The 16,391-nt window shown below is 38.7% G+C and overlaps 1 protein-coding gene across 1 annotated transcript in view; it reads right to left on the reverse strand.

The window, feature by feature from the left end:
- Positions 1 to 16,391, reverse strand: part of Grik3 (glutamate ionotropic receptor kainate type subunit 3) — a 209,286-nt gene that overhangs the window by 78,143 nt on the left and 114,752 nt on the right. Inside the window, exon 2 of the mRNA XM_004641031.1 lies at positions 3,647 to 3,823. Coding sequence (XP_004641088.1) covers positions 3,647 to 3,823 — 177 coding nt within the window. The remainder of the gene's footprint in view (positions 1 to 3,646; positions 3,824 to 16,391) is intronic.

Genomic DNA, 16,391 nt, shown 5'->3' on the forward strand with positions numbered 1-16,391 from the left:
CGCTTATTCTTCTGAGCCATCTCCCCGGCCCCCAAAGCACAAAACTTTTTATTCAATGGCTAAGAGCAACTAGTGGTATCAGTGAAACAAATTAGCAAATACTGTATAATCAAATATTTGTGAAAAAAGGGAATTGGTAATTAAGAGACTTATCTAACTTTTCCCTCCTTCTTATTTATTTATTTTCTATTTTGTTTTGTATTTTCTCAATATAATGATACAGGTGCATCACTAGGGAGCCATAATTATTATTATTATTTTAAGAAACCTTGAACTAAGACCCAGGCTGGCTGCTTCGTCTTGTTGTACCCACAAGGACTTCTGTGTTCTGGCTCCAGGTGTTTGCTCTGTGTCCTGACCTTTTTATTAAGCAGTTTTGGTTTAGTCATTTTTTGTGGACAAAGCTGGGCACTCAGCAGGAAGGTGGAAATTTCACTGTGCAGTGTTGGCCACAGGGCATGCTGGGAAGAGAGCAGGAGAAGACAGGCAGGGAAGCAGCTTGCTGGAGCAGGGGGAGGGCTGATGGGTGAAGCAAGTCTTCACTAATTCAGGGTGGGTGTACCCTGTCTGTCTGTTAGCTGATGCTGTAATTCAAGTGTTGGCAGTCATTGCTCTGAATGCTAGAAACCCTCGGATCCTCTCTACCCAAGGCAAGATGCAGGGCATTAGGAGACAGGTTTTGACTTGGTGGTTCAGCATGTGGTGAGGAAGGGAACCCTGTGTAAAAATAGCAAATATGATCCTGGCCACGGCGCCAGGCACGGTCCCATACATTTTACAGAGATGCACCCATTTAATGGACAAGGAAACAGGAAACTAAGGCATGGGGTATTTTTTCAAAGGTTACAGAAGGCTCCCAGGCTGTACTGTGTTGCTTTTCTAGACTGAGGTGTTTACCTGTGAAGGGGCAGGGAAAAGAGAAACAGCTGCAGGTAGCACTTTTAGGTCTATGTCTGGAAGTCTAAGAGATCAAGGGTTCTAGCCCAGGAAAAAGCTGTTCTTTTTTTTTTGGCTGGCTCAGGCTGCCTTAAGGGCAGGTCTGGCAAGGTATGGGGAGCTGGGGATTGAACCACAGTCCCCTGTGCCTGACTGGGTTTGCCCCAGCAGGTGCTTAAACAACTGAGCTAACCTGCAAACCCCCCAAAAAGCTGTTCTTGATTGTAAACTGAGAACACTTTAGACAGAGACAAATCTCCTGTAGTTGGATCTCAGTCTTCCCAGAATACGTGAAGGATGCTCTTCCCTTGGCTCAGCCAACAGTGGTAGTGGACAGTGATAGATACTCAGGCAGTGTATCCAGAACTCACACTATCTATTCATTGCTGCATTCAGCAATCATTTCATTGAACAATTACCATCTGCTCGTCTCCCAGGTGCCAGGAGAATATATCAATTACCGAGAAAGCCTTTTCTTTGGTGGTGTTGGGCACAGCGAGAAATGGACTGAATTCACAATTACCCAACTAAAAACTGTGATAAGGATTTTGAAGGGGTTATGATACCACATTATAGGAGATGACCTAGTTATTTGGGGAATGAGATTCCTTAAACCTGAGACATTTAAACTGAGTTACATGGAAATCTAGGATTCTGGGGAAGCTATTTCCAGAGTTATCTAAGCCTTAAAGTTAAATTTGAATCAAATGTATACGGAAAAATACAGCTCAGCTATGCCATCTCCCTTGGCATCTGCAGGGAATTGGTTCTAAGACCCTCCCTGGATACCAAGATCTGTGGATGTGCGAGTCCTTCGCATAAAATGGTGGAGCATTTCATATGACTTATGCACACCTTCTCATAGACTTCAAATTATCTTCGGATTATTATATTTATAATACTTAATAAGTATAAAATTATGTAAATACGGTGTTATGCTACTATATTGTTTGGCGAAAAAATGAGGGAAAACTGCATATGTTCACTACAGATGTAATTACTTTTCCTGAATTGGTTTTGGATCTGCAGTTGGTTGAAGCCACGGATCTGGATCCCATGGACAGGATGGAGGGCAGACGTGTGTGTGTGTGTGTGTGTGCATGCATGTGTGTGAACTGTTCTTTAAAAAGTAGCAAAGAGGATAAAAATGAGGTATAAAAAGTAAAGCCATATTAATATGCTGAGTTGTAAAAAGCTCAAGTCAACAACTTCTGACATTGCCAGCCCTGTGGATAACCCACTACTATTATGGGCTACTGGACTATATTGGATTACTTTGCTGAATTCATGCACCTACAATATTTGAATGGCAACGGGATACCCATCTCTGACAAAAGTAAACAGAAAAGGGGGATATAAATGAAGGACCATTTTGTAGTGAAAAAAAATACATCTGTATATAAAAATAGGAAAAAAAATAGTTAGGATAGATATACAGCTACTTCTCTTAGTTCAGTGGGAAGAAAGATTTGTACTAATAGTGTTTAGACAAGATATCATATCTGCATCTTGTACTATGAATAACTACTATGAAGACAACAATATGCAATGTATTAATTATTGTAACTGTCCTACTAAACTGCTTTGAAACTGTCTCAATGCCATTTCTTTCTCAATAAAATTAATATAAAAATGATTAAATAAATAAATAATAAAAAAGTAGCAAAGAAGCACACTTGTGTACTCCAGAGTGTGATGTGCTACACAGGAAACTGCTAACTCATTCAGATATTACACAAGTGATCTTTTTGTGTGTATTTTAAAAGCCTGAGTCACTGAAGCTTGGGATTATTTTAAATGTGTCTAATTAGGAGGATGTACCGCAACATTTGTTTTCATTTCATTTTTTAAAATTCAGGTGTGGGAACATTGTTTAATTGGATTTATCACAGTATATTTTTATGAGTTATGATTTTCTTATTACTCTTCAGCCAAAACAAAACAGAAACAGACCAAATACCCAGGCCAATGACAGAGTTCAAAGGTCATCTACAGCATGTAGGGTCAAACTGTTGCACCCCTAAAGCAGCTTTGTTGTTTTTACTTTATGGCAAGTAGGTGTAGCACATTTGAACACATTATCTGCCTTATATGTATTTTATGTATTGATTACTTTGGGTGGGATTTCAGTGAAAGACAAAATAAGCTTTCAGAGCAAGATGATTGTAATTAGTAATAATCTATGTTTTAAAATAGCTAAAAGAAATGATAAACACTTGAAGTGGTGGAATGCTAATTATTCTGATCTGATCATTCCACAATGCATGCATGTAACAAAACATCATGTCACACCCCTTAAATATCTACAACTATTATTTATGAATTAAAAATAATATAACACTTTAAAAAGGCAATAAGGGAAGGTTGAAGGTGTCTACTTGGATGCAGAGGGAATGGTGACCTGGGCAACCTCCACCCTGCAGCCAGTCTCAGCTCCCCAACCCTCCCTGCCTTTCCAGCCCTATGATCCCCTCACCAGCCACGTTTCACTGCCTTTGGTCCCTCTGGCCCCAGGCAGTGGCCTGGCAACTTCTGATGGGCACCCTCTTCTTGGTCCTGGGGACTGACAGTTTGAGCTAAACTGGGACTGAAGCAGGTCCCCAAGACCAAGTGGAAAAAGTTCCAACCTTAAACCCACCCAGAGCTCTGGGATTGGACAGGAAGTGCATCTGCTCAAGAAGGCCACAGGCAGCAGCTGCTTCACACTCACCCTTCTTGGTTGCCTCAAAGCTGTCATGGAAGTGAATCCTCTGGATGTCATAGGTCAAGGTCGTGTTAGGCAGCAAGGTCCTGTTCCTGTTGATGATGTTGGCAGAAAATCGAAAGGCGTGCTCCTCGGCATTCATGACCTGGGCGTTGGGGCCATCTGCATACTCAAAGATTCCTCCTGTGGGAGACAGGTAAGATGGCTGTGGTAGGGAGGAGGAGTGGGGATCCTTCAGCGCTTCACTGAGGAGGTCTCATGGATGAGCAAATGCCGAGGCCACACCCAGTGTCCAGTAATACTACAGATGATTGCCAACTGCAGAAGCTGGGCTGGGGCCTAAGGAATCCGAAAATCCATCTAGTCAATTTCATCCAACTAGCAGATTACGGATAATAGAATCCAACAGGCCCAAAATAAAATTACCCACATATTAATACTGCTGTGAAAATTCTCAATAGAATTGTGGCGAGTAGAATCTACCAGAATATTACAACGATAATGTACCATGGCCACACAGACTTTTAGTCTAAGAATGTAACACAAACTCAATAAGAAGAAATCTATGAATATCATTCTACTACATCAATAGTTGAACAGAGAAAAACATATAATCAATTCACAAAATGCAGACAGGCGTTTGATAAAATCCATTATCTACTGCTATTAAGAATGCTTAATAAAATAGCACCAGGAGAGATAGTTCCTTGAAGTATCTTTAGGTCAAATCTACTTTCAATATCATGATCACTAATGTCTAGGGAAACACTAGACACATTCTTGTTAAAGAAAAATAGAAGTGGATAAAGATTCACACTGCACCCCTAACCAACTGAACCTACAGAAAATGTATTTAGAGGCACAACTTTTGGAAATGAATAATTATTATTTTCAAATATAAATATCCCTCTGAAAATCCCTTAAAATAACCCCAAGCCATAAGCACAAGCAAAAGCTAGTAGGAGAGTTCAGTTAAATGACTGGTTAGCACAAATTAATAGTATTTCCCTGAATCAGTGACAACCAGTAGGAAAACATAATAGAAAAAAATTTCCTTTATAATATCTGTAAAAAATTAAATAGCAAACAATAAACCAAATAAACAGTGTGCAATTCTGGTTTCTTTACAATGACAAAACCGAATAGAAGGTGAGAGGTACAAACATATACTTAAATAAGGAGACATGTATTACTGCATAGTATGTATGGGTCAAGTGTCAATTTTCTACAAGTTATTTTTTTTACTTTAACTTAATTCCAATCAGAATCATGGAAGGATTTTTCTTTTACCTGACAAAATGACTCTAAAGGGGCCGGGGAGATGGCTCAGTAAAATAAGTGCTTGCCTGACAAGTGCAAGGGCCTGAGTTCAATCCCTAGTTCTGCCAAACAAACAAACAAAACCCCACAAAACACTGCAAAGTGACTCTAAAATTTATCTCAAAGACAGAAATACAAGACAGTGACAAAAAAAGTCTACAAAGGAATGATAAAAGTTGATTTGCATGGCCATATTTAAAAATATATAAAGATAATTAGGGCCGGGAAGACAGCTCAGTGGTCTAAGCACCTGGCTGGCAAGCACAAGGACCCGGGGTTATTCCCTGGTACTGCATGTTGTGCTAGCCACTGAAACTGGGCATGGTGGTGCATGCCTGTAATCCCAGTGCTGGAGAGGCTGAGATAGGAGGATCACTACAAGTCCGAGCTTCATAGTGAGACCCTGTATCAAATAAATAAATAAATAAAACCATATTGCAAGAGTGTGTGACAATATAGATCAACAGAATGAGACAAGAGTCCTTTGAAAGAGACTCAGCTAGAGATAGGTATTTAAAACATGATAAAAGTGTATATTTCCTACGAATAGATGAATTATCCTTTCTATGAAAGGATGAACTATTCCTTTATTGTGCTCTGACAGATATTCAATTATTTGGAGAAATTTAAGTTAGACTCTAATCTTAATTCACAAATTAAAATAAATTCCAGATGAAATGAAAATTAAATTAAATTAGATTAAATTTATAAAAAGAATAAATAGCAAGAAAATAAGGACAAGGGAAAGGGAATATTGTAAAACCATACAAGAGTAAATATAGGTAAGTATGCTATAATATTGGGGTGACAGGAGCTTTTATAAGGATGTCAATAAAGTCAGGAGTTGTAGGATTCTGTTAGCTCTATAGGAATAACATAAAACTTCGACACATCAAAACAACCATAGAGAACATGAAATGCCAAACAGTGTCCTTGAAAAAAATATTTGTAACATACACAGCAGTAAAAGGTTGATGTTTTTATTTTATAAAAAGAACTTAAGCTCCACAAAAAAGACAGGCGCACCAGTATAAAAATGGGCAAAGAAAAAGGACGGACATTTCACAGAATAAGATAATAATAAATAAGCTGTTCATGATTGGAAGCAGGTACAACCTCCCTAATAATCACAATCAATTTAAATAAGCAATGAAATATCATTTTTCTTTTCTAATTGGCAAAGACATAAATCAAATTATCACACACGATTTTTTAAAAAAATGTTTTTAGTACAGGGTCTACAGGGTCTTACAGGATCTGAGGTCTCAGATCGGATTTGTAGTGATCCTCCTGTTTTCAGCCTCCCAAGAGCTGGGAATACAGGCCACCATGCCTAGTCTCAGTCACCATCTCAGCATGCCCCAGGGGTGGGGCCGGCACAGCACACCAGGGATAGAACCGCGGTCCCTGCACCCGCCTAAGCAGGCGCTTTAATCCACTGAGCTATCTGGCCAGCCCTATCACAAACAATTTTGATGAAGGTGTTGGCAAACAGACCCCCGCCCAACTGCTGATGGGAGGAGGCCCTACACACGCTGCCCTTGCTAATGACTACTAGGCATGCATCAAAGCATTGAAGATGTGCATGTCTTTGACTTGATTGTTTAATTTCTAGAAATTAACTCCAAAAATGGGCACAGGGGTTATATATAGGGAAGGAGGTCTTGAATTGTCCAATCAAGAAGAAAAGTAAATGTAGTGCGTCCATACAAGAGCAAAAATGTAATGCTATGGGAAATATGCTTTCAATGAACAGTGAAGGCTTTTACAGGAATCCAGTAATGCTTCAACTCAGTAAAAAAAAAAAAAAAAAAAAAGGAATAAGATGAGGAAGAATTGAAGTCATTGTCATTAAAAATAAAAGACATTGCTTGTTTTATTTTAAAGCTCTTTTGCATTTTCCAAATAAATCTTTAAAATTAACTTTACTGAGGTGGCCAAAGTCACTTTTGGAAAGAACGTTATAATTTTTAGTAAATTAATGGATTATATGGCCTTTAGCACACTCTAGTTCTAGAACGTTTCTGTCATGTGGTAAGATCCCTTGTGGCAATTTCTGGTTGGTCATTATTTCACCGCAAGCCCCAAGAAACCACTAATTCACTTTGCATCTCCAGAGATTTGTCTTTTCTGAACATTTCATATAAATGGAATCATCTGCGTGTGCTCTTCAGCGTCTGGAATCTTGTGCTTAGCATCTTGGAGGCTTACTGATGTTGCAGCTTGTGTCAGTCCTTCATTCCTTTTTATTGCTAAATATTATTACTTTGAATGGATATACAACACGATTTATTCAGTTGATGGATTTTCAAATTGTTTTTGGAAAAAAATAGTGATTTCTAGTTTGTGGCCTGGCCTGTGAGAAGCTTGGAAGTCACGATTCCATTCTAACATGTAAAAAGCTAAGCAAAGTAAAAATATGAGCAACACTTCTTAGATCTCTAAGAGAAGTGAGGTCACAAGGCAAGCTGCTTCCCCCACAGATTTGGAGAGCTAAAATAGGGAACAGAGAGAATTATAAGTTATCAGAATAGAAACCTCAATGGGGGGCTGGTGAGATAGCTCAGGTAACTCAAGTGCCTGCTTACACAAGCTTAGGCAAGCTCAGGGACCTTGGTTTGATCCCTGGCACCACATGCTGTGGCAGCCCTGCCCCAAGGCAGCTGAGCCAGCCAGAGTCCCAGTGTAGTGCTGAAAAACAGGAGGATCACTATGAGTCCAAGCTGTATTGTGAGACCCTGTAACAACCAAATACATTAAGAAAGAAAGAAGGAAGGAAGGAAGGAAAGAAGAAAAAGCAAAAGAAACCTCAATGGGAGCCAGAGGACAATCCAAACTATAATTGACAAGTTGCTAGAGGCTTACAGTGGACAAGTCTGAAAGACAAAAACTAACAGAGGGCCATTTATCAGCCTGGCCCCCAGTTCCCGTCTGGAGCTCTCCAAGGTTCCTGCAGTGACCATTTGAGAAAAATCCATACTTGCTTTAGGTAGCAGCAGGAACTGTCTCAAAATATGCCAAAGATTTATATTCTTAAAAAGGTCTGCCCTCAGGTGAAGTCAGCCAGAGCCTAATCTGTTGAGGGCTTGTTAGTGTGTAACTGATCAAGGGAAGGGAGGTATCCCGTCCAGCCAATTCCAGCCATCTGTGAGGGATGGAGACAATGAGAACTGCTTGTGAAATTCCAAGTCACAGGGCTGTAGAACACTTTCTTCCCCTACCCTTACTGCCACATCTCAACAGCCCGTCTAGGGCAGTTCCTTTGACCTAGGACAACGTGTCTGGTTATTTAAAAAAACATTGCTGGGATACTAAATGGCAAACTGAAGACAAAAACAAAAATAGAACAACAAACAAACCCACTAACGTGAAGGGGCCAAGCAAGTATCAGAGTCAGATACAGATATGGCAGTGATGTTGAAATTACCAGACTCGGAATTCAAAATAACTATGGTTAATGTACCAAAATCTCTAATGGGTAAAGTAGACAGCATGCAAAACCAGATGATCTATGTAAGCAAGTAGATATAAATGCTAAGAAAATGAAACACAAAGACATGCCAGACATCAAAAGCATTGTAGCAGAAATAAAGAATGGCTTTGATGAGCTTAGAAGCAGGCTGAACATGGCTGAGGAAAGAATCTCTGAGCATGAGAAAATCTCAGTAGAAACTTCCAAAATGGAGAAATGAAGATGAAAGGCCAAAAGAAAAAATATTGAATATTCAAGAGCTGCAGAAGTACAAAAGTGGTGACACAAATGAATCAGAAATATCAGCAGAAAGACATGAACAGAAAAAAAAAATATTTGAAATAATTACTGAGCAATTCCTTGAATTTAGTGTGGACACCAAACCACAGACTAAGGCCGAGACACAGCCCAGAAAACATGAAGCAGGATAAATATCTCCAAGTTTACACCTAGGGATATCATTTTCAAACAATGGAAAATCAGAGATAAAGAAAAATCTTGACAGAGCCAGAGGAAAAATACAGCTTACCTCTGGAAGGGCAGAAAGAGTTACATTTGACTTCTCAGAAACCATGCAAACAAGAAAAGACTGCAGGGAAATATTTAAAGCGTTTAGGGAAATAACACCAGCTTAAAATTCTGTGCTTTGTGAAATTGTCCTTCAAATGTGAGGTGAAATATAGAGTTTGTCGGACAAACAAAAACTAAAAGACTTCATTGCTAGTGGGCCTGTGTTGCAGAAAATGTTAAAAAAAAGTTCTTTAGAGTGAAGAAAACTTACATAGGTCAGAATCAAAGGTTTACATAAAGAAAGCAAAAGCACTGAAGAGAAAATAAGTCAAGGCAAAATTAAAATCTTTTTGTTATTCTAAATTGATCTGACATATAACAGCCTGTTTAAAATAACAACAATTAATAGAGTCACATATACATTTATTTATGCTTATGATAAGCAAAATGAATTACAGAGCTGCTATGAAAATGAGAGAGAAGAATCGGATTATTTTGTAATTAAAAGGTATGTATAGTGTAAACGGAGTAACATTACTTGAGAGGGGCCTGGATTAGCTACAAATGTACATTGCAAACACTAAGGCGACCACTAAAAAGAGATGTTCAATGGTTGTGCCAAAGGGGAACAGAAGTTGAATCATAAAACTTGCTCAACAAAATCATGGGGCAGAGAAAGAGTAAAAGGTCAAAATAAAAATGAAGGACAGGGAACAAATAGAAAACTTAACAAATATGGTAGATATAAATCTATCAATTCTTATTTTAAATAATGGTGTAAATGGTTTTCAATTAAGGCCAGGGATGTGGCTCAGAGGCCAGGGAGATGGCTCAGCGAGATAAGCGCCTGCCTGGCAAGCACAAGGTCCTGAGTTTGATTCCTAATACCATAAAACAAAAACAAAACAAACAAACAGACAAAAATAAATAAATGCACCAATTAAAAGACACATTGTTGTGTTGATTAAAACAACACCCACCAGTACATTGCCTGCATTTTTCCATAAGATCTGAAAACCTCATCCCATCAAGATCTACATGCAGCCATGTTTATTGCAGTGTAATTTGTCATAGCTAATTGTTGGAAACAACCCGAATGGCCATCAGCTAAGGAACAGATAAAAAAGATGCGGTATTTTTACACAATGGAATATTACTCAGCTATAAAAAAATAAAGTCAAAGCTTTTATAAGTAAGTGGGTACAACTAGAGACTGTATTCATAATTGAAATAAATCAGATCTACATGTGCAAACATTATACTGTCTCACTATTATAAGAACCTGAAAGAGAAAATAAAATCTGAAAGATATAATAGATACTGTGAAAGGGAAAGAATCTATTTAAAGGGAAGAAATAATCAAGATGAGGAAAAGGACAAAAGAAATAACATCGGAAGGGAGGGCTGGGGAGATAGCTCAGTGGTCTAAGTGCCTTCCTGGCAAGTGCAAGGACCTGGCTTTGATCCCCCGTGCTTCAGGTCATGCTGCCCTGAACCCCAGGGGTGCAGCGCTGGCCACTGTTTGTAGATAATGTAATTGTATATATAGGAAATAAATCCTCAATATTTGTGAATATTAGAATCCTCTTAGAAATAATAAATTCAGTAAAGTAGCAGGCTACAAAGTTGGTACACAGAAGTCAGTTCCATTGGTTATACATTAATAATGGAAAATAAATTACAGAAACAATTCCGTTTATAATAGTGCTAAAAATAAAATATTTATGAGTTAACCAAAAAAACTTGTACAATAAAAACTACAAAACATTGCTGAAAGAAAGGGAAGAAGAGTGAATAAACATAAACATGTCTCTTGTTGATAGACTTGAAGACTAAGCATAGTTAAGATGGGCATCATGGTACAGGCTTGTAATCAATTACAACCCTCCTGGAGGCTGAAACAGGAGGGTTTCAAGTTCAAGCCCAGCCTGGGGAACTTGCTGAAAGATTTTCTCAAGTCAATAGAGAGATAGACACCTGAGGATGTAGCTCAGTGTGAAGGTCCTAGATTAGTTTCTAATACCATACTACACACACACACACACACACACACACACACACACACACATATATAATTAAGATATATAGTTCTACTACCCAAAGTGATCTATTCAATAAATCCTCTCAAAATCCTAATGATTTTTTTTTTTTGCATAAGTGGAGCAATTCATCCTAATATCAACATGGAATCTAAAGGGTTTCTGAATAGCTAAACTAAGAAAAAGAGCAAAGCCAGAAAGCTCATAATTACTAATTCAAACTTACTATTTACTAACTGTTAGACCTAAAATTATAAAACTTTTGAAGGAAAATAAGGTAACAGTAAAAGCTTTGTGCTACTGGGCTTGGTGGTTATAGGCAGGAAAAGAAAAATCAGATAAAATGGACTTAATAAAAAATTTTCAATATTATACCCTAAAGTAAACTATTATTAGAGTAAAAAGACAACCTACAGAATAAATCTTTTTGGAAATCATACAGCTGATAAGAGATGAGCATTTAGAATGCATAGGCGACTTCTAAAACATGATAACAATAAGCAACAATAAGCAAATAATTCAACTCAAAAATAGGTAAGAGATTTGAATAGTGTTGCAGTTTGTATCTAACTATTCCCCTAAAGCTTCATGTAGTCACAGCTGGGGCTTTTCAGGGCTGACTGGATCTCGGATGTGTGATATTGAGATTAAGAATATGTGGTATGGGGGCTGGCGAGATAGCTCAGTGGACTAAAGCACCTGCCTAGGCAAGCCTAGGCAAGCTTAGGCAAGCACAGAGACCACGGTTCCATCCCCAGCACCATATGCCACACCAGCCCCACCCCCAGGGGGGTGGCTGAGCTGGCCACAGAGTCTGGATGTAGTGGTGTACACCTGTAATCCCAGGGCTGGGGAGGCCGTAAACAGGAGGATCACCACAAGTCTGAGCTGTGTAGTGAGACCCTGAAACAGCCAAATACATTAAAAAGAAATAATTAAATAAAATATCATTAAAAAAGAATATGTGGTACTAAATTAGTACATCGACTGTTTTAGCATAGTTCTGAGTGTGGATAATAGGCCCACCCTGGGTATAGGTGGAACCACCCACAAGACTCAGAGGTTGCGTGGATAAGAGATATGGAGGCTTGCTTTGTGGCCTGCTGCCTGTTGCTCACCGACTTCTGCCTGCCATGCCATGAGCAGCTTCTCCTCTGTGGTGCCTCTCCTTTCCTCCTTTAACTTGTAGATGTTGGATATTTTGTCCCAACAACAAGGAGAGAACTAAGACAAATAGTGTTCCTCTAAAAGAAGATATATAAATGGTCAATAACACAAGAGAAGTGCTCAACATCACTAATTACTAAGGAAATAAAAATCCAAACATCAGTGAGATCATGCCTCACAGTTATTCAGGTAGCCAGTATTTTAAGAACCCTGAAAGCAAATATTGGTGGAACTATAGAAACACCAGAGTTCTGTGCACTCATGGTAGAAGTATAACACAACACCACAGTTGCAGAAAACAGGATTGCAGGTCCCCAGAAAATTAAAAGTAGGATTAACACATGATCTCGCAATTCCACACTTTCCAGGGATACACCCCAAAGAACAGAAAACATAAATATGTATTTGTATTCCCATATTAATAGCATTTACAACAGTGAAAACATGGTAACAACTCAACTGTCCATCAGTGGATGAATGAATAATCCAAGTGTGGTCCATACACCCAATGGAGTATTACTTAGTCATAAAATGGAAGAAAATTTTAGCATATTCTACAATGTGGATGAGCAGTGAGGACATGATGCTAAGCTCAAGAAGCCAATCACAAGCCTGTCACAAGAAGACAGATGCTGTGTGATTCCATTTTTGTGAAGTACTTAGAGTATTCAATACCAGGGAAACAGAAAATAGGTGATTGCAAAGGAGGGGGAGAGGAATGGGTATTACTACTGATGGAAATCCTAGCTAATATGAGATGAGAAAAGGAAATAAAATATACAAAGACTAGAAAAAAAAGAAAACCATCTTTGTTTTCTCATGACATAATTTATTATGTAGAAAATCCCAAAAATTTGACAAGACACAAAACTAGACCAACTAGCTCCCAGAAATAGTAAGTGATCATGGCAGGGTGGCAAGGCAGAACGTTAATGTATGAAAAGCAATGGTTAGGGCCAGCCAAATAGCTCAGTGAATTGAAGCACCTGCAAGCAGGTGCTGGGGTCGGGGTTTCGATCCCCAGGTTGGCCGTGTTGGCCCCGCCCCCCAGGGCGCACTGAGAAGGCAGTTGAGATTGGGAGTGGTGGTGCACACCCATAATCTCAGTGCTGGGGAGGCTGAGACAGGAGGATCACTATGAGTCGAGCTGTGTAGCAAGACCCTGTACCAAATATAAGAAGAAATAAAAGATTTTTAAAAATCAGTTGTTTTCCTATATACTTGCAATGAGCAAGTGGAGTTTTAAATTAAAAATGCAACATTATTTACACTAGCATAGAAAGAAAAAATACTTAGGTATAAAGCTAACAAAATATGTACAGAGTTGACTTAAAGAAAACTATAAAACTCTGATGAAAGAAATCAAAGAAAAACTAAACAAATGGAACCATCCTCAGTGTTCAAAGGATAAAAAGCCAATATTGTCAAGATGTTGGTTCTTCCCAACTGCATTTATAGATTCAGTGCAATCCCCCATCAAAATTCCCAGCAAGTTATTTTGTGGCTATTGAAAAACTGATTTTATCGTGTCCATGGAGAGGCAAAAGACACACAACTATGTGCTCTCGGGCCTTGTAGCGTAGGTCCTATAGCTAACACAGTATTGATGAGAACAGAGGCACAGACTGACACTGCTCAATTCCAAGACTTACTTTAAAGCTACTGTAACCCAGAGGGCGTGGTATTGGCATAAGAATAGATAAGTGGATCACTGGGACAGAACGGAGAGCCTAGAGACAGGTTCCCATAAATCCAGTCTGCTAATCTTTGCCACAGAAACAGAGGCAGTTGAGAAGCAGTGGCTTTTCAAACAAAAGATGCTAGAATAACTGGGTGTCCACATGCAAAAGAAAAGAAAATCTATACACTCTAGTTGTACCTTTCGCAAAAATAAACTCAAAGCAGATCATATACACATGTAAAGTATGAAGTTAATAGATAACGTAGAGAAAATCTAGGCCTTGAGCTTAGTAATGATTTTTAAATATAATATCAAAGGCATACTCCAGGATTGAGCTCTGTCCTGGAGCTTGCCAGGCAGGTGCTTATGCCCTTAAGCTATATATACAATAAAGGACTATTATCCAAAATATGTGAAGAACTCTTAAAATTCAACAAGGAAACCAACAACATGATGAGAAAATAGAACAAAGGCCTTTAACACATAGCGCACTAAGGAAGACATACAGACAGCAAATAAACATACGAAAAATACTCCATGTTCTGTGTCATCAGGGAAATGCAAATCAAAGCAACAAAGAGGTCCTACCACGCTGCTATTAAATGGCCTGAATCCAGAACACTGACAATAGCAAGTGCTGGAGAGGATGTGGAGCAACAGGAACTCTCATTCACTGCTGGCAGGGATGCCAATTAGTACAGCCACTTGGACAGTTTTTCAGTTTCTTACAAAACTAAGCATACTTTTGCCATACAACCCAGCAACTGTGCTCCTTGGAATTTTCTCAAAGGACATGACAGCACAATCACCTGCTCACAGATGTTTATAGCAGCTTTACTCATAATTTGCAAAACTTGGAAACAAACAAGGTACTCTTCATTAGATGAATGGATTAGACAAACTGGTACATTCATTCACACAATGAAGTATTATTCCACACTTAAAAGAAATGAGCTAACAAGCCATGAAAAAAACCATGAAGCAACTTAAACGTATATTCTGAAGTGAAAGAAACCACTCTGAGATGGCTGCAAACTGTACAATTCCAATGATACGACATTCTGGAAAAGGCAAAACCATGGAGACAGCAAAATGATCAGTGGTTGCCAGAGGCTGGGAGAGGGACGGTAAATAGGTGGAGGTGCAGAGGAATTTTAAGGCAGCAAAGCTATTCTGTCTGATACTATAATGGTGGATATATGTCATTACACATTTGTCAAAAGCCATAGGACGAACACCACCAAGAGTGAACCCTAATGTAAATTACAGACTGGCAGATAATGATGTGTCGGTGTAGGTTCATCAATTGTAACAAATGCTCCTGGACAGCAGCAGCAGCACTGACAGCAGGGAGCTGTCCGTGGGTGAGGGGCAGGAGGGATGTGGGCCATCTTCCTACTTTGGGCCCAGTTTTGCTGTGAGCCTACAACTGCTCCAAAAATCAAGTCTACTAAAAAGAAAAAAGAAAAAGGGAGGCAGGAGAACAAAATAGTGACTGTTTTGAAGAGTGTGTCCCTTCCCAGGGGACTCCAGCAGGCTTTCAAGTTGCCACACATGCAGGCACAGGACCCTGTGGTGTGTATAAACATGACACACACATGCATAGAACAAGAGGAGAAGAATGCGTACTGAAACCCGGGGAGAGGCTTTCTCTAAACCATAGGCTTACTCGTGACTAGTTCTCTTCTTCATGTCTTCCTTTATTTTCAGAAATCTTTGCAGTGAACATGTGTTACATTTCTAATCAGAAAAGCTATCTTGGGATTGTGCATTATGTGTTTAATGGAAAATAAATGATCAAAAGGCCCTATGAAATCTGAAAGGTACAATAGATACTTTGAAAGGGAAAAATTTGTGCAATAGAAAGGAAAAACTGGGATGAGGAAAAGGACAAACAAAAAAAGGGAAAAAGATATATTTAGATATATATGCAGGGTAGTTTGAATAATTGTACTGCCGGTTTTTGCTGGTCTTTTGAAAGGAGCAGTTAATGCTTAAAATTTTTTTTCTTTTTAGTGTAATCTTTTTATTTTGACTTTCTTATAACTTTTTTGTTGTTGCTTTGTTTTTTCTTTAAACCAATATTGCACATTTCTATCTGGTGACCTGAACAATTAATTTAAAGATAACATCATGCAATATAGCAACCATTATTGAATTCCTACTACTTTGTTTAGTGAAATTTTGTATCATTTTCTTTTTTTTTTAAATTTTATTTATTTATTTGTGTGTGTGTGGCCAGCTCAGCCAACTAGGGGGCAGGTTGGCTGGCATGTGGTGCTGGGGGATTGAACCGCGGTCCCTGTGCTTTGCTAAGCTTGTTCTAGTAGGTGCTTTAGACCACTGAGCCATCTCACCAGCCCCAATTTTGTATCATTTTCGATGCTTTGTTTTAAACATAATTTTGTATTCTTTAATTTTTTTTAAAAGGCCCAAATACCGTATGATCCAATTCCACTCCTAACACATTTACATAGGAGGATATTTTTAATGTAATATTGAAACCAATAGAAACAACTCAATGTCCAAAAACAAGAGATTATTCAATATAGTAAAACCTAC

This window comes from Octodon degus, unplaced genomic scaffold (assembly GCF_000260255.1).
Source record: "Octodon degus isolate 3935 unplaced genomic scaffold, OctDeg1.0 scaffold00130, whole genome shotgun sequence".
Lineage (NCBI taxonomy): Eukaryota > Metazoa > Chordata > Mammalia > Rodentia > Octodontidae > Octodon > Octodon degus.